This window comes from Sciurus carolinensis, chromosome 6 (assembly GCF_902686445.1).
Source record: "Sciurus carolinensis chromosome 6, mSciCar1.2, whole genome shotgun sequence".
Lineage (NCBI taxonomy): Eukaryota > Metazoa > Chordata > Mammalia > Rodentia > Sciuridae > Sciurus > Sciurus carolinensis.
This window is the reverse complement of record NC_062218.1, coordinates 116,993,666-117,017,851: the sequence shown is the minus strand read 5'-3', so window position 1 is coordinate 117,017,851 and position 24,186 is coordinate 116,993,666. Positions and strand designations below refer to the sequence as shown.

The following is a 24,186-nucleotide window of genomic DNA, read 5'->3' as shown; positions in this document are numbered from 1 at the left end:
AAAACGACCTTGCAGAAGGCTCTAGTTAGAAGTATAAGAGGGCCTGTCACCTACTTTTTTGCCTCCATAGGTTTTGTAACATCATAGATTATGATGTCCATACCTGACAATTAGAGTGAATGAAAGTGAAAGAACTTTTTCTTGGTTTAAAATTCTTAACAGTGAAGAGGAGACAAAGAGAAGGAAAATTTTACTAGCTATTCAAAATCAATCTGGAAATGCCAATATTTCCTCACTACCATGACTTAGGCTAAATGACTTTTCTGAACGTTTTTCTAGTTTTTAACCTTTCATATACTGTTCCTTGTTGTTCCCACGTGTCCTTTTATCCACTCATATATCAGACTTGCTGAGGTCTGCAGGGGCCAGGGACCCTGCTACTACCCAAAAAGGAGTGTGGAGAACCAGCCAGAGAGAACTGGACCATTTCCCCTCACCTCTGGTCATCTTTGGTCTATGGGTAGAATCACTTTACTTTGACTCCCTCTGTGGCAGCAGTGGCCTATGGTTGGGTGATCAGCAGATTGTCATTTAAAATTGAGGCAAATATAACTCTACTTAAATGACATATTTCCCCCTTATAATTTAGGTCAGTTACTGGCAAGTGGAAGAGCAACATTTTCTAGCTCTTAAAACATGATGATGGTATAAAAATTACAAAAATATATTCCTGTACACTGAAATGAATTTTAAACATAAAGGCAAGAATAATTTTCTAAGATGCTGCCATGGTTTAGATATGAGGTTTCCCCCCACAGCTCTGTATTAACTTAGGAAGTAAAATGAGTAGTTTATGAGAACCATGATCTAATCAGTTCATCCTAGTTTGAATGGGTTAACTAGCTGGTAACTTAGGCAGATGGGGTATGGCTAGGGGGAGTGGGCCACTGGGGACCTGTCCTAGAAGGGTTCATCTTCCTTGCAACCCCTTTCCCTCTCTCTCTGCTTCCTGGATGTTTTGGGCACGGCAAGCAGGCTACACCCTTTGGCCATGATGTTCTGCTTCACCTCAGGCCCAGAGTGATGAAACTGGCCAGCCATGGACTAAATCTCTGAAACTGTGAGCCAAAATAAAATTTTCCTCCTCCAAGTTGTTCTTGTCAGGTATTTTGGTCCCAGTGACGAAAACCCAACTAACACCAATGCTGTAAAAGAATTTTTTTGTGTGCACATTTTTGCAATATTAAAGCAACATGCAGTTTGAGTAGCACACATTTTTATCACTTATATTGAGTGTGGTTAAGTCAGTCAGGAAACAGAAACCATGCCTGTTATTTAAGCAGAATTTAATATAAAGTGCTGTTAACTAAGAATGAGGTGTAACCTAAGAGGCAACAGAGTTAAAAAAAAAAAAAAGAAAGAAAAACTGTAAGGGAAGTGACAGCTACCATCCCTAGGCTGAAGGATAGAAGGAAAGAGGCTTGAATTATTAAAACTTAGAAAAGGTGACTGATGGGCTGAAAAATCATATCTTCAAGGAGAAGCACAGATTGGCTGGTGTTAGTGTCTGGTGGGGGAGGGTCAGCAAGTCAGTTTTACAAGTGTTGAAAAAACTGTAAACTGGATTCAGCTGTTACTACAGGAAAGAACGGCTGCTACGGGTTTAAGAAGTGCAGCTGGGGTGATGCGCACAGCAACCACAAGCAGCCAGGAAGCCTTCAAAAAGGAGTAAGTCCCCTTTTCCTCCTCCAGCATTGCATTCTTCTTTGTAAGGTTATTGGCAGAGCATACCCTGGAGCCAGCTGGCAAGGCTGAAGTGGGCTGTACAGAATCTCAGTGCCAGCATCAGAAAGCTGAAGATAGGCGAGAGGGTTGGGAGTGTTAGCACAGGAAGTTAATAACTGGCACAATGGTTCTTCCTGTTTCTTTAAAAAGTTCATAGGAAAAAATACGTTTTTATTTTCTTGCAGAAAAATGTCCTTTTTTTTCCTAAAAAAAAAAAAAAAAAAACACTCTAGGAAGTGTTGTAAATCAATTTCTTAAGATCCATTGGCATAAGATTTATAGTTTTGAGTCTTTTAGTTCTGATTTTAAAGAAAATGTATATGTTTTAATAAGTCAGTTTTGCCCCCAAACATATACACCCTTAAAAAATTATTGCATTAAAAAAAGATGATTTGGGTTGGGTATGGTGGTGCACACCTGTCATCTCGAGGCTGGTGAAAAAGAGTCATAAGTTTGAGGCCTGCCTGGGCAACTTAGTGAGACCCTGCCTGAAAATAAAACATACAAAGTGAAAAAGGGCTGGTGAGGTAGTTCATTTGTAGAGTACCTCTAGGTTTAATATCCAGTACAACGATATTAAAAACAAAACAAAAAAAAAAAACCTTGAAATTTGAAATATCACTGTTAGAATTCACTTTGTGCAAATCCAAAAACAACTGTTGAAATAAAGATTAATTTCAATCTCTGATAAATTTCACATGAATCGGTGACCCCTAAAAAAGTGGCCAAAATGCAAATAAACATTTCTCTTGTGTGAATAAAGTCCAGCAAAGGTATGCTGCAACTCACATCAAGGTAGGATGGAAGAAATAAAGACAGGCAGAAAGAAAAATGGAAGGATAAAGAGACAGTAGCTATAAATCTAAAATCTAGAAGCCCCACAATTAGATTTACTCCCCGAATCTGTTTTTTTTTTTTTTTTTTTTTTTTTGCTCCAGGTCTGTCACTCTCAAATTTCTGAGAAATCTACAAATCTTGGAGTTACTGTAAATTCACTCATTCATGAAAACAACTTCACTTTAATTAAAGTTTAAGTACAGTGTTAGCAAACACAGTGTATTTTCAGATTAGATAAGGCAAACAGAGATGTATTTTAAGAAACCTATAGTAAGCTGGGTGCTGTGGCACACACCTGTAATCCTAGTAGCTCAGGAGGCTGAGGCAGGAGGATTGTGAGTTCAAAGCCAGCCTCAGCAACTAGCAAGGCCCTAAGCAACTCAGCGAGACCCAGTCTTTAAATAAAATATAAAAAGGGCAGGGGATGTGGCTCAGTGGTTAAGCACCCCTGGGTTTAATCCCTAGTACCTGAAGAAAAAAAGGAGGAAGAGAGAGAGAAACCGATAGTATAGGCACATTCCAAACATCCTCTAGATGAGGAGACAGTGTCAACCTAAGGTTCCTGAAGGACGATGAGACCACCATTACCAAGGTAATGTTGTTCCCATACACTTTCCCTTGCCCACCTTCACAGTTGCCTTTAAAGGAAGACCTGGTTACCCCCAAAGTACATCTCACTCTGGGGCACCTGCACTCCCTCCTTTGAGTGCCAGCCTGTCTAGCTACTTTCTTTTTCTAAATAAATCTCTTATGGCTTTACTATCTGATGTGCCCTGAAATTCTTTGCCGTGGTGAAAAAAAAGTAAAGAACCTGCCTGGGCCAAGTTGAGGTTCCCTTTTCCTCTTTGGAGGGGCTTCTAGGACCCCACCCACCCTCCAACTCCCACCCCTGTGACAATATGATGGTTTTAGCACTTATCAGGGACCCAAGTCTGCCCAGGTCTCTACTCTGTCCTGTCGAAGCATACATGGATGTAATCTGGTCCAAGATGGCTGTTAAGAGGTTCAGCCGTCACATCTATTCTCTAAGCATCACTGTGAAGGGAAGGAAGAGGAGTAGGTTGTGCTTTCACTCTTATAAGTCCCACCGATTCTTCCACTAGCTGCAAAGAAACTTACAGATTCTTAGCTGGGTAACATGTCCCAGCTAAATATTAGAGCTGTGTTAATTTAAGGGAGCTGGGAAGAAAAGCTATTGGTAAGAAACTAGCTGTTTCTGCCAGACTCTAGGAGGGATCCGCTTATCAGCAAGATCATTCGTCCTTTGGTTTTTTGGGATTGGCTTATCTCACTTAGCATGATATTCTCCAATTTCATCCATTTGCCTGCAAATGCCATAATTTTATTATTCTTTACACCTGAGTAATTTTCCATTGTGTGTGTGTGTGTGTGTGTATATATATATACACACACATATATATATATATATATATATATATATATATATATCACAATTTCTTTATCCACTCATCAATTGAAGGGCATTTAGGTTGGTTCCACAGTCTGGCTATTGTGAATTGAGCAGCTATGAACATTGATGTGGCTGTATCTCTGTAGTATGCTGATTTTAAGTCCTTTGGGTATAGGCCGAGGAGTGGGATAGCTGGGTCAAATGGTGGGTCCATTCCAAGTTTTCTAAGAAATGTCCACACTGCTTTCCAGAGTGGCTGCACTAATTTGCAGCCCCACCAGCAATGTATGAGTGTACCTTTTTCCCCACATCCTCTCCAACACCTATTGTTGCTTGTATTCTTGATAATCGCCATTCTAATTGGGGTGACATGGAATCTTAGGGTAGTTTTGATTTGCATTTCTCTTATTACTAAAGATGGTGAACATTTTTTTCATATGTTTGTTGACTGCTTATAGATCTTCTTCTGTGAAGCATCTGTTCATATCTTTAGCCTATTTGTTGATTGGGTTATTTGTATTCTTGGTGTAGTTTTTTGAGTTCTTTATAGATTCTGGAAATTAGTGCTCTATCTGAAGTATGAGTGGCAAAGATTTTCTCCCACTCTGTAGGCTCTTTCTTTGCATTGCTAATAGTTTCCTTTGCTGAGAGGAAGCTATTTAGTTTGAATCTATCCCAGTTATCGAATTTTGCTTTTATTTCTTGTGCTATGGGAGTCCTGTTAAGGAAGTCTGATCCTAAGCCAAAAAGTTGAAGATATGGACCTACTTTTTCTTCTATAAGATGCAGGGTCTCTGGTCTGATTTCAAGGTTCTTGATCCATTGTGAGTTGATTTTTGTGCAGGGTTAGAGATAGGGTTTTAGTTCATTCTGCTGCATATGGATTTCCAGTTTTCCCAGCACCATTTGTTGAACAGGCTATCTTTTCTCCATTGCATATTTTTGGCACCTTTGTCTAGTATGATAAAATTGTATTTATTTGGGTTTGTGTCTGTGTCCTCTATTCTGTACCATTGATCTACCTGTCTATTTTGGTGCCAATACCATGCCGTTTTTGTTACTATTGCTTTGTAGTATAGTTGATGTTCTGGTATTCTGGTATTCTGGTATTTTGTTTCATTCTTCCTGCTAAGGATTGCTTTAGCTATTCTGGGTTTCTTATTCTTCCAGATGAATTTCATGATTGCTTGCTCTATTTCTGTAAGGTACATCGTTGGGATTTTAATTGGAATTGCATTGAATCTGTATAGCACTTTTGGTAGTATGTCCATTTTGACAATATTAATTCTGCCTATCCAAGAACACGGGAGATCTTTCCATCTTCTAAGGTCTTCCTCAATTTCTTTCTTCAATGTTTTATAGTTTTTATTGTAGAGATCTTTTACCTCTTTGGTTAGATTGATTCCCAAGTATTTTATTTTTTTTTTGAGACTATTGCAAATGGAGTTGTTTTCCTCATTTCCCTTTCAACTGTTTCGTCGCTTGCATATAAAAATGCTTTAGATTTATGCGTGTTGATTTTATAGCCTGCTATTTTGCTGAATTCATTGATGAGGTCTAGAAGTTTTCTGGAGGAGTTTTTTGGATCCTCTAAATATAGAATCATGTCATCAGCAAATAGTGACAGCTTAAGTTCCTCTTTTCCTATTCATATCCCTTTAATTTCTTTCATCTGCCTAATTGCTCTGGCTAGAGTTTTGAGGACAATGTTGAATAGAAGTGGTGAAAGAGGATGCCCCTGTCTTGTTCCCATTTTTAAAGGGAATGGTTTCAGTTTTTCTCCATTAAGAATGACGCTGGCCATGGGCTTAGCATAAATAGTCTTTACAATGTTCAGGTATGTTCCTACTCTCCCTATTTTTTCTAGTGTTTTGAGCATGAAGGGGTGTTGTATTTTGTTGAACGCTTTTTCTGTGTCAATTGAAATAACCATATAATTCTTATCCTTAAGTCTATTGACATGATGGATTACGTTTATTGATTTACGAATGTTAAACCATCCTTGCATTCCAGGGATGAACCCCACTTGATCATGGTGCACAATTTCTTAATATGTTTTTGGATACGGTTTGCCAATATTTTGTTAAGGATCTTTGCATCTATATTCATCAAGGATGTTGGTCTAAAATTTTCTTTCCTTGATGTGTCTTTGCCTGGTTTGGGTATGAAGGTGATATTAGCTTCATAGAATGAGTTTGGTAGAGTACCCTCCTTTTCTATTTCCTGGAATACTTTGAGAAGTATTGGAAAAAGTTCTTCTTTGAAGGTCTTGTAGAACTTGGTTGAGAATCCATCTGGTCCTGGGCTTTTCTTGGATGGTAGATTTTTAATGGCTTCTTCTATTTCATTGCTTGATATTGATCTGTTTAAACTGTGTATGTCCTCCTGGTTCAGTTTGGGAGGAGCATATGTCTCTAGAAATTTGTCAATGTCTTTGGTAGTTTCCATTTTGTTGGAATATAGATTTTCAAAGTAGCTTCTCATTATGTTCTGTATCTCAGTTGTGTCTATAGTGATATTTCCTTTTTCATCATGAATTTTAGTAATTTGAGTTTTCTCTCTCCTTCTTTTTGTTAGTGTGGCTAAGGGTTTGTCTATTTTGTTTACTTTCTCAAAGAACTAACTTTTTGTTTTGTCAATTTTTTGAATTGTTTCTTTTGTTTCAATTTCATTAATTTCAGCTCTGATTTTAATTATTTCCTATCTTTTACTACTTTTGCTGTTATTCTGTTCTTTTTCTAGGTCTTTGAGCTGTAATGTTAGGTCATTTAGTTGTTGACTTTTCATTCTTTTCTGGACTGTGCTCCATGTAATGAATTTTCCTCTTAGTACCACTTTCATAGTGTCCCAGAGATTTTGATATGTTGTATCGTCATTCTCATTGACCTCTAAGAATTTTTTTATCTCCTCCCTGATGTTTTCTGTTATCCATGTTTCATTCAATAGCATATTGTTTAGTCTCCAGGTGTTGGAGTAATTTCTGTTTTTTATTTTGTCATTGATTTCTACTCTCAGTCCATTATGATCTGATAGAACACAAGGCAGTATCTCTATTTTTTTGCATTTCCTAGGGGCTGCTTTGTGGCATATCATATGGTCTATTTTCGAGAAGGTTCCATGTGCTGCTGAGAAGAAAGTGAATCCACTCATTGATGGATGGAATATTCTATATATGTCCATTAAGTCTAGGTTATTGATTGTGTTATTGAGTTCTATGGTTTCTTTGGTTGATTTTTGTTTGGAAGATCTATCTAGTGATGACAGCGGTATGTTAAAGTCACCTGGAATTATTGTGTTGTGGTCTATTTGATTCCTGAAATTGAGAAGGATTTTTTTGATGTACAGGGATGCACCATTGTTTGGGGCATAAATATTTACTATCTTTATGTCTTCCTGATTTATGGTTCCCTTAAGCAGTATGAAATGTCCTTCTTTATCCCTTCTGACTAACTTTGGCTTGAAGTTCACTTTATCTAATATAAGGATGGAAACCCCTGCTTTTTTATTGAGTATGTGTGCATGGTAGGTTTTTTCCCATCTTTTCACATTTAGTCTGTGGATGTCTTTTTCTATGAGATGAGTCTCTTGCAGGCAGCGTATTGTTGGGTCTTTCTTTTTAATCCATTCTGCCAGTCTATGTCTTTTGATTGATGAATTTAGGCCATTAACGTTCAGAGTTATTATTGAGATACGATTTGTATTCCCAGTCATTTGGCTTATTTTTGGTTTTTAAGTTGGCTTTGTTTTTCCTTTGAGTGGTTTTTCTCTAAGGTAGTTCCTCCCTTTGCTGACCTACATTTTTTTTTTTCATTTCCTCCTCATGGAATATTTTGTTGAGAACATTTTGTAGCGCAGGCTTTCTATTTGTAAATTCTTTTAACTTTTATTTATAATGGAAGGATTTTATTTCATCTTCAAATCTGAAGGTTAGTTTTGCTGGGTATAGGATTCTTGGTTGGCAACCATGTTCAGAGCTTGAAATATGTTGTTCCAGGCCCTTCTAGCTTTTAGAGTCTGGATTGAGAAGTCAGCTGCTATCCGTATTGGTCTCCCCCTATATGTAATCTGATGCTTTTCTCTCGGGGCCTTCAAAATCCTATCTTTATTTTGAAAGTTAGGCATTTTCATTATAATGTGCCTTGGTGTGGACCTGTTGTGATTTCGTGCACTTGGTGTTCTGTTAGTCTCTTGTATTTGATTTTCCATTTCATTCTTCAGTTTTGGGAAATTTTCTGCTATTATTTCATTGAATAGGTTGTCCATTCCTTTGGTTTGTTTCTCTGTGCCTTCCTCAATCCCAATAATTCTTAAATTTGATCTTTTCATGATGTCCCATAGTTCTTGGAGATTCTGTTCATGATTTCTTACCATCTTCTCTGGGCAACTTTTTTTCAAGATTAAATATTTTATCTTCATTGTCTGAGGTTCTGTCTTCCAAGTGGTCTAGTCTTTTGGTGATGCTTTCCACTGAGTTTTTTATTTGGTTTATTGTTTCCTTTATTTGGAGAATTTCCATTTGGTTTTTTTTTTTGAGAATCTCTATCTCTTTGTTGAAATGATCTTTTGCTTCCTGCAGTTGCTCTTTCAGTTTATTGGTATTATCATTCATTGCCAGCATTTGCTCTCTTATCTCATCCTTTGCTTCACGAATTATCTTAATCATGTATCATCTGAAGTCCTTTTCTGATATTTCTTCTGACATACTGTCATTGGATTCTATTAATATAGAATCTAGATTTGTTTGGGTCATTTTCTTCCCTTGTTTTTTCATGTTGTTCATGTATCTTCCCCTCTAGCAGTGCAGATCTGGGGTGTTGCAGATTTCTCCCTATAGGCTTATAGTGGCCCTACAGGTTTCCAAAACCCTTTCTTTAAGGGGAGATCAATATTAGCAGTGCCTAATTCAGACACTATGCAATCCTAGACCAAATAGCCCCTATGAGGACAATAACAAAATGATCATAATAAACAGAATGAGTTCAAATATTATCTTCAGTAAAACAAACAGATTTGCAATAAGGTCTACAGTTTCAAATGGAGGACCGAGAGGATGCAGAGGGATGTAGAATGTGGCTGTTAATGGGATAAGAAAAGAATATACAGAAGATCTAGATAATAGAAAGGGTGAGAGTGTAATCAAAAGAAATTGGATGTTAGCATGCAAAAAAGGGAGAAAGAGACTCTGAGGGAACAGGTAAACAAAAAGAAAAGAGAGCAAGAAAAGTAAAGAAATAAAAACTTAATTTTTTTCAATAAGGAGAAAAAAAATCTATAGTAAAACAGTCATATAGTAATGAAACCTCCCAGTGTTCAGTAGCCTGATGCATGAGACGTACCTGACAATGAGCTTCAAGCCTCCAGCAGGCGTCTCAGGATGGGATTTGCCCCACCTAAAGATCAGAGCTACGGCTTCCAGGATTATCCAAGATGGCCGCTCTGGCTTCAAAATGTGTTGGCAAATGGGGAGCTGCAGCTCAAGGTATGGCCGTGGTCAGCAGGGGGTACTGGAGGTGGGATGCGGTTGGTCAGGCAGTGGTCCTGGAGGTCGGGTGTGTTTGGCGTGGTTGTGGAATCCTGGAGGCTGGGTGCAATCATTCTGTCTGGGGTCCCGGTGATAGGGCACAGTCAGTTGGTCTGGGGGTCCTGGCAGCAGGGAGCAGTCAGTCGATATGAGGGCCCCAGAGGCAGGGAGTGATCAGTTGGGCTGAGGGATCCTGGAGATGGGGCTCAGTCAGTCCGGCCAGGGGTCCTATGGGGCCTGGCTGTTGTCTCAAAAAGGCGGCAGCCACGTGTAATCAAACCTGCGGGTACTGCAACAGTGAACTTCCAGGCAACAGAAGGCAGCTGGTACTCCACTGGCGGTCAGCAATCAGTTTGCTGACAGTTGTCAGACAATCAGGAGGTGAACCTCATGCGTTGGGTGATGGATAGGTGTAAGGCAGGCGATGGACAGACGAGAGGCAGGCAAATGGCGGATGACAGACGCCTGACAGTGAGCAATCTACACTCAAAAAAGGCGTTGATATGCTGGCAGACTGCAGGCGATTACAGCAGACAAGTGGGGTAAACAGCAGGGGATCGATAAGCAGCAAAAACTGACTCACCAAGAAACAGATATACTCTGCTTGAAACCGGAGTTACGGAGAACAAGGAACGCAGCCTCCCTCTAGTCCGCCATCTTGGATCTGTATCAGCTCCTTTTTGAAGGCAAGACCTCATAGATAAGAAAGACTGGAGAGAAATATGAGGATACTAGGCTGGGAAAAGTGGAGGTTGCTAAGTGGGGTGGAGGAAAGATATTAAAAACAAATCTCCTTTACTTTAGAATTTCATTCAGAGTCAGCATCAGCCTCAACTCTCCCTTATTTATATGTTCAACCATTTAAACTCTTAATATTCAATATTAATCAGGAGGAGTTGTGTTATGTACCAATTAAGTTTGTTATATTTTAAAGAACTGAATTATTTTTTAAAAGGTTTCATCACTTTTGGTTGTATTCTTTTCCCTCTCTTAGAGAAACACCTCTAATGCCAAGCTAGATCTTGGATTTCCACGGTTATTACACTTAAGTTTGTGAATTTGTCTCTCCCTTCCCATGAACCCCAAAGGGAATGGAAAAATGGCATCATATTGATAAAACGTGAACCTTCCAAGACATTCTTTAGATGGCCAATGTGCAAATATGGTCAAAATGAAGAATTCAGGCCAGCTGAGTGAACATTTCTCCACAGATGCTTGGGGTGAAGCTGGCTGGCTTTGCAAAGTGGTTCTCTTTATAAACTAGCAACATTTCTTTATGATGTGTCTGGGTGACAGGCCAATTTCTTAAGTGATTTAAGTATATGTATTTAGTATTTTCCAGAACTATTGCTTTTAGAACTAACTTATAGAGTGGAACAGCTGACCAGGCTCTGCCATGGTATATTGCCTTGGCAGAATCACTGACAGAAACATCATAAATTTCTCCACTAGAAACCGCAGCTCCCCAAAATTTTCTCCTTTCCAGCACCCTCATCTTTTATACTTTGATACCTTTATAAAATCATGATAAGAAAGAAATTTCAGGAGGTAAGGGATGTTAGGAAAAACGAGATGAAGATTCGGATGGATGTTAAGATGCGTCATCATGTTGTGGCAGAGAACTTATCTGTGTGCACAAATGCTTGTGTACCCTCATCAAAATGGTGATGTGGCTGCAAGCTGAACACCCCGCAGCTTCCGTGGGCAGCGTGGGCTCTCACTCGGAGTCCTTTGTCAAAACAGAGTGAGCAGTCATTTCTGACCCTCTGCACTCCCCCTCACCCATCTCCACCCCTGGCTGGTTATGTGGATTTTTTCTTAAGACATTGGCAAGACCAAGAAAAGGATCTGTATTGCACTTCACTCATGAAAAAAGTTCATCTAGAAAACCACATATATAGCAAAATAAAACAAGTCTCCCTGCTATTCCAGGAAAAATCTTGTTTTCAAGAACCCTGATCTCCCTCTTCTGCTTTTCCCATCTGGGCCCTCTCCCTGCTCTTCCCTTTAGACTCTTTCTTCTCCTAACGGGGAACATAAAGACTGGTGAGAGCTTAGTTACCTTCCCTTGAGGCATATGAATAGTACATTAAAACAGGGATCAAAACTAAAGAGAAGAAGCTCTGTTGGTGAAATTTAGGCCGAATGAATAATGGAAAGAGCTGCATATTGAAGCCAAAGAGAACTGGAATTGATTCCCAGTTCTGTCATTTAGAAACTGTCTTGGGTGAGTTACTTGTCTTTTCTGAGTCACAGTTTGTTTATGAAGTCGAAATAATAATATCTGCCTCATCATGATTTGAGAATTAACTGAAATTATGTATATAAAAAATTAGTGCAGCATCTGGCACATAAATATTACTCTCTTACCTCATCAGGAGAGAAATGGAAGAGTGTTGGGGTGAGTTATGGGGTTTTCTCAGTATTCTAATCTTTGGGGAACAGAATTGACAGCTCTGTGTGTGTGTGTGTGTGTGTGTGTGTGTGTGTGTGTGTATAAGAGAGGGGAAGAGAGAGCGGGGGGGGGGGGAAGGGAGGGGGAAATAGCTTAGAGGAAGGGAGGTTGTTTGCACTAGTTTTTCTAATCGGTTTTCTTATGTACTTATGTGTTGTAGCTTCCTGGTATCAGGAAAAATGGGAAACTAAACAGGAAGTCCTAAAACATCAGAGCCAACGAATATGCTGATAAAAACCCAGTGAAATCTTTTAACCCTGTTCTTCATATTCCCTGCATTTACTTTCTCTTCTGGATGGTACTGATCAAGTGATAATTTTCTCTGAATTTCATTTTCTATGCTGGCCACTATGTTTGGGGCCAACACATTCTTTTGCCACATGTGTTAATATCACTGTCTTAGGATCTGTCAAAATGAAGAATAACTTCCTTCTCTGTGCCAGACCTGATTTGATACTCTGAACTGCAAAGATTCAGACTTTTCTTGGCATCAAAATATAGGAACTGAGCTCAGATCTCACAGCTCTATTTTGTTCCTTTTAAACATGATACCCTGTATTTCCATACTACCAGCACTGGGTGCTTGCTCTGCCTGACCTTGGGTTTTTGCTGTCAAGCATAGTATCCTGCCTCAGATCAGGTGCTGTTCTCACTGTGATCTCAATGGATGTTTGCGAGTCTCTAACCCTGACCTAGGTCATCCTGAAAATGAATAAGTTTCTAAGACTTCTGAAAATTTTCTTTCTTAGGCTAGATTGTCAACTTGTTGTAAAATTTACTTATGACTTCCCGAAGATAAAAACTCTTTAGACTTCTGCCCATAATGAGATCTTATCATCATCTTATCAGTCCTTTCTTCTGGTTCATTTGGGGAAAAACAATGGCTATGTTTTTTATAAAAAGTATTCAGGAGACATACATATACAAAACAAGAAAATAAAGAATGATGCCTAAAGAGAGAGCACCAAGAAACATCTGAGCATAGACGTGCAGACATACCTCCAGGATTCCTCACTGCTTGTCCATGGATACTCAAGAAGCCCGCAATACTATTATATCTCAATTAAAATGCATCTCACAACTAAAACTGTTGGACAAATTTCAACAACATTGATTTCATCTACAATATTAAAATTTTTTTCTTTGTTTTTAAAAACTTAACAATAAGTCCGTAGGTTTTGTAGAACTATCAAAAGAATCCTTGCCATTAAAAAGTCAAGAATCCCTGAGGTAGGAAGTTTGTATGTTACTTTGCATTATCTGCTGATTTCATTAATCTAATTTTCACAGTTCTTAGTTTTCTCTTCTTTGGTCTGCTTACCCTGAACTTGGCTTCTTAGTGTGCCACCTGTATCTGCAATATACAGCATTTATCAATATTTCCTTGGGCAGAACACTTCTTTCAACATAGTAACAGTACAATTCATAAATAGACATTTTTCATATTTATTATAATGTTTATTGAATAAAATATGTGTGCTAATTACAGTGCTAGCCAAAGAGAATACAAGTGTAATTAAAAACAGTACTGCCCTTTATCACTTATCTCAGGGCTGTGTACATGTGTGTGTGTAATAACTTCTTTATTTATGCTCCCATCCTACCTCCACAGATCTTGGAGACACCTGAGGTTTCATGGGGACTTTTCAACATTCCAGACTTCTGCCCTGCAATGAAACTCTGAGTCATGGTCTTTGGGCCTAAGCTACTGTCAACAGCATGGAAGCCAGGACAACCAACCTCACTCTAGCCTTCACGCTAAGCAACAGCCCAGAGTGAGTCTGGCAGAAAATCAGAGCAAACACTAGAGAAAACCTTCTTTGTTAATGGAAAGAGGAAAGAAGAAAAGGATTTCCAACAAATTGCAACAAACTTTCCATCACTCGAAGGAACCTACCTTCCTAGTCAACCAAGGCATCCTATTGAGTGACTCCCATTCTAGCCTTTTGCCAGAAGCAGAGTGTGTCAATCCTGAGGAAAAAATAAAGACAAAAGCTCAGAAAAGTAGACCTGGAACAGTGATACTATTGAAACGGCCAAGTAGGGGAACAATGTCCGAAAACCAACTGAGCCCCCCTGTGATCCCATCCCGCAGGCCTGGATTCCGGGTCTGCTACATTTGTGGCCGAGAATTTGGGTCCCAATCACTAGCCATTCATGAACCCCAGTGCTTGGAGAAGTGGCACATTGAAAATAGCAAGTTGCCCAAGCATCTGAGGAGGCCAGAACCCTCCAAACCTCAGCCTCTCAGTGGCAGTGGGTCCTACAGCCTTAAGGCAGAAAATGAGGCAGCATTTCAGAGTGCCCAGATTCAGTTGCTGCCCTGTGAGACCTGTGGCCGCACCTTCCTGCCAGATCGTCTCCTTGTTCACCAGAGAAGCTGTAAGCCAAAGGGTGAAGGTCCCAGAGCACCAAACCCCAACAATTCTGATGATCGTCCCAGCCCCAAGAAAGCTTCTGGTGGAATCCCAGCCCGACCAAGGACTCTTGTCTGCTACATTTGTGGTAGGGAATTTGGCACCATGTCCCTTCCTATTCACGAACCCAAATGCCTGGAAAAGTGGAAAGTAGAAAACGACCGACTTCCGAAGGAGCTCCGCCGGCCACTCCCACAGAAGCCTCAGCCCCTTCCAACTGGACAGCCCAGCCAAGAGGAGTCAAGTCAAGCTCAACTTGTACCCTGCCCAACCTGTAGCCGGACCTTTGCCCCAGATCGCCTTCTGGTACACCAGAGAAGTTGCAAAGCTCAATCCAGTGGGCCACAAGTTCAGAATTTGACCTTAGGAAGTAAAGAGGGCCTAAATGCATCCACTAATTCCAAGCAGCAAAGGAACATGGCAGCACCCAGTGTGACTGATAAGGTAATTCATGCCATGTAAGATGCATTAGGTGTATCTGGGGATACATTCAGTTCTAAGGGAATGAAAACCAACTTTTTCCCAAATCAGTCACCTCAGCCCCTAGGATGGCTTAATTCAGTCTCAATGAAGTCTGACCATGTCAATCCCCTGTGGACTCCAGGGGCAATATCTCTTTTGACAAAGTAGATCTAAGAACATTCTTGCCTGATGGGTTCGTATTCCTCTTCAATTCTGCTGCCTAAAAGAAACGGACTTCTTTCTTCCCTCCCTCATACCAATTATCCCTGGGAGAGACTGTTATTTGAAAATGAGTCATTAATGCTGTGTCTACATTACAGAGATATAATTCCCATTCCAACAGCCAATATTTATTGCTGGTTTATTTTAGTCATCTACCTTAGGAATTCATTTTTGGCAATGTTGGGTTATGCTGAGTTTATCTTACTAAAATAGAATCTATGTCAAAAACCTCAAATGACTTTAGCAATAATTAAACACTGAAGCACTTGCAGAAATACACATACTCTGCAAGTACAACATTCTTTTAACACTTATATGACTATAATAAATGGAGGATTAACCCCAGTTATAGACGCTGAAGCAGTTAGTTGTATGTTCATGGCTCTGAGAGGTACTCAATCCCCTATGTGTGGACTGACCACAGGGTCCTGACCCCTGACTTGGATCACTAAAGATGTATGACTTCCAGGTGTCCCCAACTTGTGTCATGAAGAGTTTTTGGGCTTTTACCAGAGTTCTCAACATCAACCAGGATTGGGTAGGGATATTAATCAAAGTGGCTACCTGAAAGATAGGGTAAGGCTTGCTACTTGAATGCCCAGTATTCTGGAACCCTCCAAACTACAGCCTCTTGTACACAGCAGGTTGCATGGTCTTCAGGCAGCAAATGAGCCTATAAATTGACTTTTAGGGAAGTGCAGATTACTTAAACTGTTGTAAAAGATTAGGCCGATCAGATGAAGATGACCCTTTATTTTAAATCCAACATTCTTACTTTTAAATTATTACTTTGGGAACTATCTAGTCCTTGTTCTCAAGTTTCATGTTTAAAATGAAATGATTATGGAATTACTGGTTTAGGATATTCCAGGATAATGATTCTAAAGGAAGAATCAGACTAACATACTGGGTAAGTTTCCAATGAACATTAGGGGGCCTGTGAGTACTGGCTATTTTCTTTGCATAATGAAACCCCAAACTCTTACGTGTGGCATGGACTTCAAGCTGGTCTCACAAACATGATCAGCTTTCCCTATCTTCTGGCTGTTCTCTTTCAAAATGTGTGGGATCTGGAACCAGAGTAAAAGGATCTGCATCTCAGGGCTGCAAATCAGAAACTCCCTTAGCATTCTAACTTGCAGCCATGTTTCTTGATTGTATGCATTTACCTCAAATATTCTCATTACAGATCTAGAGATAGGGAGGAGTGTGGTCAGGACTCTTGTGCCTGTTGTTGTAACACATACTTTATGCTCCAAGACTGGAGCCAACAGGCTGAGCACAACATGTACTCTCTCAGTCACGCTGCTAAAAGAGGCTGGCTGGGCCCACAGTGTCATAAAAACACACCTTCCTGACTCACCCAGTCGTCTGGAGGGGACAATGTCAGAAAGAGGTCAGTGATAGCCTCTTGGTGACTTGTCTTTTAGGTGAATTGAGGGAGGCCATTTGGAAGACATTGCCACATCAACATGTATCCAATCCTGTTCTCAGGCCTAAAATCCACATGGCAGTGGAAAACTGGCACCCATCACTGTCAGATGTGTGCTGGCCTATTAGGGGGTCATACAGGTATTGGTGAAAGGCATAGAAAAGTCATCCAACTTAGGGTCCCCTTAGTTGCCAGGTTTAAAAGAAGCTTGGGTTAATGAAAATGGAAGAAATTTAGCCAGGCCTGGTGGTGCATCATGGTAACCCCAGGGACTCAGGAAGCTGAAGCAAGAGAATTACAAGTTTAAAATGCCAGCCTGGGCAATTTAGTAAGACCCTGTCTGAAAATAAAAAAAATTAAAAGGGCTGGGGTTATAGATCAATGTTGAGTGCCCCTGAGTCCCATCCCAAATAAATTTTAAAAAAAGAAAAGAAGGAAGACCCTCCTAGGCTTCTGAAAAGCATAGCTGTTTTGAAGTGATGAACTGAATCACTTTCCTGGAGAAGATACTTCTCATTCCATAGTGCTTTTAGCACAAACCCTTTCCTTCATAGTGTCGTGTTCTTTATCAACTGTGATTTGACCCTGTGGAAGTTGTCCCCCCCCTTTGTACCATTCAACATCTACATAGCTACGAATCGCTTGTTTTTCATGAAGAGCACTACACTATACATTATTAGATTTTGGCTGACTGGATCTCATGCGTTCCTTTGTACAATTCAGATGTCTACTTCATTTCTTCTCTTGTCAATTAGAGCAATTTTCCTCTAGAATCCTTAATCAGGCTTCAGATTAGAATCAGCTGTCTTACCTGATGTTTTCAAGAGGCTCAACCTGAATGGACCGCAGGTGAGGGAAATGTTTTTGGAATCATGATTGTACAACTTGGAAACGATTCACTCCAGTTGGGTGACAATGACTGTTTTGCTGGCAGAGTGCATTGCCCTTTGCTCAGAATGTTCCTCCAACATAGTTTGGCTCAGTTCTCTTATGACACAGATGCTCCCATTATCCTTTGTGTCAATTCTGAACACAAATAAGTGCTGATAAGACAAGCTCTCCTCCAAGATCTCATAGGGTATTTTCTTTTTTAATTTTTTTTTAAGTTGACGATGGACCTTTATTTTGTTTATTTATATGTAGTGCTGAGGATTGAACCCAGTGCCTCACACATGCTAGGCTAGCGCTCTGCCACTGAGCCACAACCCCAGGCCTCAGGGCATTTTCTTTGCTCTAAAACCACGTATTGATTTGAACTGTCCCACTGCTTGTTATCTGAAATACCGGGCCAACTTTACTCTTTCTACTCTTACAGCAAAGTTGTGAAGGACACTAATAATATTGAAAAGAAATAGAATGCTGTTGTAGATTTGTATTTAAAGGGTGCGGCTCTCCTGAAGCTGTTGCTCTCCCCACTATTTGATAAAGCATTGAACTACATTTCTTTCCTCTAAAGGAGGAAAAACCTGGATGAACAATATCCAGTTAAGCAAGATTGAAAATGTGATGTTAATGTCAGATGAAATTTTGATGTAAAATATAGAAAATTGTAAGTTGTTATTTTAAATTTTAATCTTTCACCTATTTAATGAGATTTGTTGATGTTTATTTATCAAATGATTTCCTAAGTTATACTGAGGAATATAAGGATAGAAGTCCTTATTTTAAGATGAATGAATAAACGGACCCTTTATTTTAAATCCAATTTTATTACTTTTTAAAATTTTTTTTCTTTAGACACGATTAGTCCTTGTTCTTATGACTCATGAAATGAAATGTCAGAAGCTGATGATAATTTATTCTTTAGCTCTTTAGGTTCTTTCAGACTAATGAGAACACAAATTAATAGTGTAAAATAAACATAATGGCCTTTTCACAATTATCTATTTATTAGTTAGGTGATGTTTGGGGTAATTTTGTTGGAGTTTACTTGTAATACATGAAAAAAAAAAGCTGTCCTATATTGCTAAATAGGCATTTTTTGAAAAAAGGACACTAACTTCTACAGATGATTGTCTCTCTGAATATAGTTTTAAGCTCCTTTTTGGCACCCACTATGTTCAGGTTTGAACTAAAAGCTCCTCAGACACATCTCTAGCATCTGGTGCTGCCATCTGGTGTTTTAAAGTGATGTCTTCTACACTATCAAATGTCTTACTGCCTTTCTCCTCTTTGTTTTCTCTCCAGATATATTTGAGGAGGTACCCTCGTAATACGAACTCCATTTATTTAGAACTGCAGTTACATATTTGACTTAAAGGTGTAAATGCTGTTTCCTGGTGAAGTATGTCTTTGCTTAAAGGCAGGACTCTCAATGGGTAGGTCACAATCAGAAAGACTGAGAGGGTGACCTGGATATTCTTGCATATGTACATTTCGAGTGTGCATGTGTATCTGCTAGGTAAGATGAATTTGGAGTTCAGGGGTAGAATGAAAGAAAGAAACTAATTTTTACTTAAAAAATACCAGAGATGGAGTAATTTATACAGAACAGAAATTTCTTTCTTTCTATTCCTTTTTTTTCTTTGGTACCAGGCATTGAATTCAGGGGTGTTCTACTACTAAGTCACATCCCCAGCCCTTTTTATTTTTTATTTTGAGACAAAATCTTGCTTAGTTGCTTAAGGCCTCACTCAATTGCTGAGGCTGGTTTTAACCTTGTAATCCTCTTGCCTCAGTCTCCCAAGCGTCTGGAATTGCAGGCATGCACCACCATGCCCAGTCAAAAATTTATTTCTACAGTTCTAGAGGCTGGAAAGTCAAGTTCGAGTCACCAAGCAGGATTGTTTTCTGGGGAGGGCTGTTCTTCATTTCTAAGACGGAGCTTTGTTGCTGTATCCTCTCAAGTGGGGAAAAGCACTGAGTCCTCACATGACAGAAGGGATGGAAGGGTAGAAAGTGCTCCCTTCAACTTTGAGTCCTACCGGAAGTGTGTTAATGCCATCCAGGAGGCTGGAGCCCTCATGACTCACCACCCAGAGGCCACACCTCTTAATACTGTCATACTGGGGACTTGGTTTCCACATGGATTTTGGCAGGGACACCATCATTCAAACTTTGTATGATCAGCCCTTTATGTGTATAATCTAATTTTAATCTTTACAATATTGTTGTAAAATAGATATTACTTTCCCTAGTGTCCAGGTGGGAAGACTGAGGTTAAGCAGCTTCCCCAAATCACACAATGGGTTCAAGTGTGGGTGTCAGAGTCAGGTCTGTCTAATTCTAAAGTATCACATCTTTTCATGTCACTATGGAAGAGGAATGATGTAGAGAAAGTCATCACTACCCTGCCAAACTTAGGTAGGACAAAGAAGGAAGAAGGCTGACAATCAGCAGTATTTATCATTAGGCACCAGCCTAAGTACTAAATATATAGTCATGAAAATGTAGACCCGGTTCTTAACCTCATGGTTTATAGTCATATGGAAGGAAATAATATGAAATTTGAAAATGCATACATACAATGTCAAACTGTGGTATGGCAGTGCTAGAGAAAGCCTCAAGGAGGGAGACACTTCAGCTGAGAAGAGTGGGATAGCATTCGCCAAGAGCAGATATGGGGTAATGGAATGACTGTGAGGGGAGACATTCAGGCTAAGGCTAGCATGTGTGAAGGTCCTGAGGTGAGCAAGATCTTATAACAGTACTAAAAAGTCCACATGTGGCCATCACCTAATAAGGGAAGGGACAGGCCCATAAGGTCAGGCTGTAGGGCAGCGTTGTTCCCTCCAGTCACTCTCCACAGAGCAGGACACAAGTCATTTGGCTATTTTAGAGCCCAGGTGAGAGCTGATGATGGCTTGGCCTGAGTTTTTGGTAGGAGAGCCAGGGAGAGGTACAATGGGCAGATCCTGGTGATAGTTGGGATGAGGAGGGGTAAGGAAAGGGGCCAAGCCTTATTCCCAGATTTCTGACTCAATCAACTGCACTAGTTGTGCCATTTTCTAAGATGGGGGACACTTGAAGAAGGGTAGGTTTAGGGGATCAGTCAATAGTTTAATTCTGAATACATCAAATTCAAAATGATTGTGAGATATTTAAGTAAGTGAGACTGGATATATGAGTCTAGAACTCAGAGGAGAGTGCTGGGCTGGGATGTGCATTTGTGAATTATTAACATACATTTAAAGAAATCAGAAGGAGTACTGGATTAGAAAACAGACTCAGGATAAACCCTTGTCGGGGTCTTAAGCCCCCTTGCCCTTCTCGACCAGCGGCAAGGGAAGGGGACACTCCCCAACGGAGGACAATCAGACGCGTCAGGGAGACCCGTCACAGCAGGAACTCGTTTATTGAGGAAATCACACAGCTTTTATGTAGGGTGGGGGCTAGGCGGGAACCAATCAGCTTAAAGGTCAGCAAGGCAGGGGGGTTCATGCAGGCGAGAGTTCCATTGGACTATATGGCAAGCACGAGCTGATCACATTTGCAGAACTGTTGTTAACCAATCCCTGACGGTGGTCCGGTTTATTGTCATTAAACTATTGAAACCTCCTTTGAGCCTTGATCTTGCTCACTCGCCAGGGAGTAAGGAGTCAGCCTGAGTTAGTTAACATGTCATTAGTCCCAACAAACCTTGAGATAGCTGGAGAATGAGTAACTGGAGACAAAGGACAAATGCCTAGAAAGTATGCTGCTAGGGAAGCCGGGACCAGGGTAAATATCAGTAATAAGGGTATGACAAACAGTGTGAATGTTGAGAGCTGAGTAGAATGAGATCCAAAAGTGTTGATTTGATTTGGCAAAGTGTATTTATTTGCTGACCTTGGAAAGAACACACCAGTGTAGTTGTGGGCTCTGCAGAGTGCATAGGGAATAAAGATAAGACCCATTGTGAGAAGTATGGCTGTAAAAACTAGGAGAGAACTAGTGGTAGGTTAGAAATAGAGATGTTTGGTTCAGACAGCTTGCTTCGAACTATGGATATCCTGATTTTCAGGATATATTTGAATGACCGGGGTGTAGATCCAGTGGAAAGGACATTGAATAAACAGGAGAGGAGAGCAGAGAAAGTGAAAACCCTGGAGGGGAAGCAGGCTCATGGACACGTGGGAGGAGGGCCCTTCCTTATTCCAGGAGTGTGTTGAATGCAGATGAAGGCGAGCGTGTCAGATGCCGTGAGAAGAGGAGGAGCTGCAACGTGCTAGTTTATATCCTATATTTTCTCGTTAGAATATCAAGCAAGCTGATCAAGCCTAGCACATGAGAGAGAGGTATAAGGGGAAGAAAAAAGAGCTAATTTCAGAGCCTTCTTGTTTCTTTCTCTCTCTGTGCCTCCTGTTTAACTGAGTTTCTGAAATCAAGAACATGACAACTAAAACTATTTGTCTCTGTGATCTTTAAGCCCAAGAATGACTTGGAACTCTTTGGAAGTGGGAGATAAAACATTTGGTGGGATCCCAATTAACGTGCTTACCCCTTTAACCTTCAGTGGCCCTAGTTCACCTGCTCAGCTCTGCTGATGTCATGAAAACCAGCCTCGACCTCACAAACTGCCCCTTGATGATGCTGGTAGCTGGACTACTAATATCCACCTCCATGTGCCACATCTTCATCTTTCCTTGGGGTCAACCATGTCCACATATCAGGGCAGCCTTCTAGGATCCCGTGGCTCTCAGGTGTAAAAGGTGCAACACTGAGGTAAAGGACCAGTTCCCTGGCACACTGTTGGTTCTAAAAGTCAACCCAGGGGAATCTGCATGTATGGAGTGTGTGTGTGTTGCAGGGGGTTGGGGGGTGTTATAAATTTTAAAGCAGCAGCATCGACAGTGAAATGGGTGTATAGTTTCCTCATTTAAAAATTGGAAAGATAATACCTAAACAAATTATGACCTAACATAATCATTTTTATATGCAGCCTCAATTTGTATCAATTGTCAGTGGGAACAGAGACTATGATAGATACTGCCCACCTCTCTCAGAATCCAGAGCCTAAACAAAAATAGGGTCTTTGCATTGGGACTTTCATATATGGCTTTCTATTTCTCTGGAAAGAAAAAAAAAGGCAATTGTAACTTCTGTGAGAGGACAGGATCACATTTAAAAACTAAATCTTATACCAGGCCTAAAATTGACAAAAAACAACAACACGATCCTATCTCAAATGATTGATCTAATTCAAATGATTTCATATGTCTTCATAAACCCGTTTCTCCCTGTCACCCGCCTCTCCCTACTTCCAGCTCAAAATGCACATCCATATTCCTCAATAATAGATGCATAATAGATCTTTATGTAATGGTTAAGTGGATATACATGGTTCTAATGGTAGCAACTAAAATCTTTCCCAAAATTCTTAGAACTCCAGCAAAGTCAGTACAATCTAACCTGGAAGGAGTCCTTATTGAATTGGAGGTGACTGTCCTGAGAGCAGAAATGTTGGTGCTCAATATGAGGCACTAGTTCTGCTTGTGATTAGGCAGAGAGAAGTTAATTTTTCTTAGGATTTTTTTCCTTTGCCTTTCTTTGATGTTGTGTAATGAGTCTCCTCCTTACACCCTTTATACTTTTTTAAACATCTACCTCTATCAGGTGGTCTTATATATAAAGACATGTTTTACAAGTTGCAGAGGGGCCTAATAAATCCAGGAACTCAATAAATTTATAACATTCCTGCTCCAGGTACCAGCTTTGAAACCATAATCGTCTTTAAGGTCCCCAAGCAGCAAGTACATCCTAGGTGACCTTTAAGCAGAGAAGGTGAAAACATAGAAGTATCACTGGTCCCAAGTTAAAGCTTCAGAAAATGGAGGCAGCGGGCAGAGGGTATGGAGCAAGGATACAGAGGTACCAGCACTAACAGCCCTGATAGGAAAACACACACACACACACACACACACACACACACACACACACATACACACATATATATGTTTAAGTTAGAATTACTTCTGGTCTATTCGAGGTGATAGCCTTTTTTTCATGGAAAACTCCCTTTCTTGGTCTTTGCCCTTTTGAGGTAGAGGTAGATTAGCATGTGAACTGTATACTAAATCAGGTGTTGAAAATAACTTCACTTATAATTTCAGAAAGAGGCTATGATTTCCTTTAATATCTGTAACTGGAGTGACCATCTCAGTGTGTGGGTTTTCCTCTCTTTCCTCCATGGTTCCCTTATTGCTTCATTTCATTCTGTGACCTAAAAGTCACTGACCATGAGGGTCAGACCTACTGCCCAACTACTGAACACAGGAACCAAATACCAATAAAATCCTCTAGCCATTTTCTTTAAGGAAAGTAATCTTTGGCAAGAATTTATCAAAAAATTTAATCAACGTCCTCTAAGGTATCAGGGGGGAAAAGTTTTATCTTAAATGTGAAAAAAAGGAAGGAAAAAAACTTCAGCTAGGAAACTATATTCCTTTCAGGAAATAGACTCAAAATTGGAATTAGTTCTTTGACCTGAATTTTCAGCTTTGTATCTCAGGATAAACAAATAACTAAAATCTCCAACATATATTCAACATTTCAATGGTTCTTTTTTAAAAACTAGATATATGAAGATACTTTAATATTTACAGTATTTCCAAATAAAAAGGCAAGTCTTATTGTTAAAAGGAGAAAAATAAAACTCTAAATCACAAGTAACAGACTCTCTTATAAGTTGGCCAATAGACAGACTGGATTGGAAAATTCCTTTATGTGGTTTCCAGTGATTTCCAAAAACAATTTAATTTCAAACAATGATCCTTCCAGATGTGA

At 39.9% G+C, this 24,186-nt stretch overlaps 1 protein-coding gene across 2 annotated transcripts in view; it reads left to right on the top strand.

Annotated features, from left to right (window-relative positions):
• LOC124987320 (zinc finger protein 474) overlaps positions 1-24,186 on the top strand; it is a 61,312-nt gene that overhangs the window by 17,677 nt on the left and 19,449 nt on the right. Inside the window, exons 2-3 of one of the 2 annotated variants that reach the window (XM_047556500.1) lie at positions 1,571-1,668; positions 13,562-14,810. In XM_047556500.1, the coding sequence (XP_047412456.1) occupies positions 13,776-14,810 (1,035 nt within the window). In that variant the 5' untranslated portion in view covers positions 1,571-1,668; positions 13,562-13,775. The remainder of the gene's footprint in view (positions 1-1,570; positions 1,669-13,561; positions 14,811-24,186) is intronic. The other variant, XM_047556498.1, reaches the window with a different exon arrangement.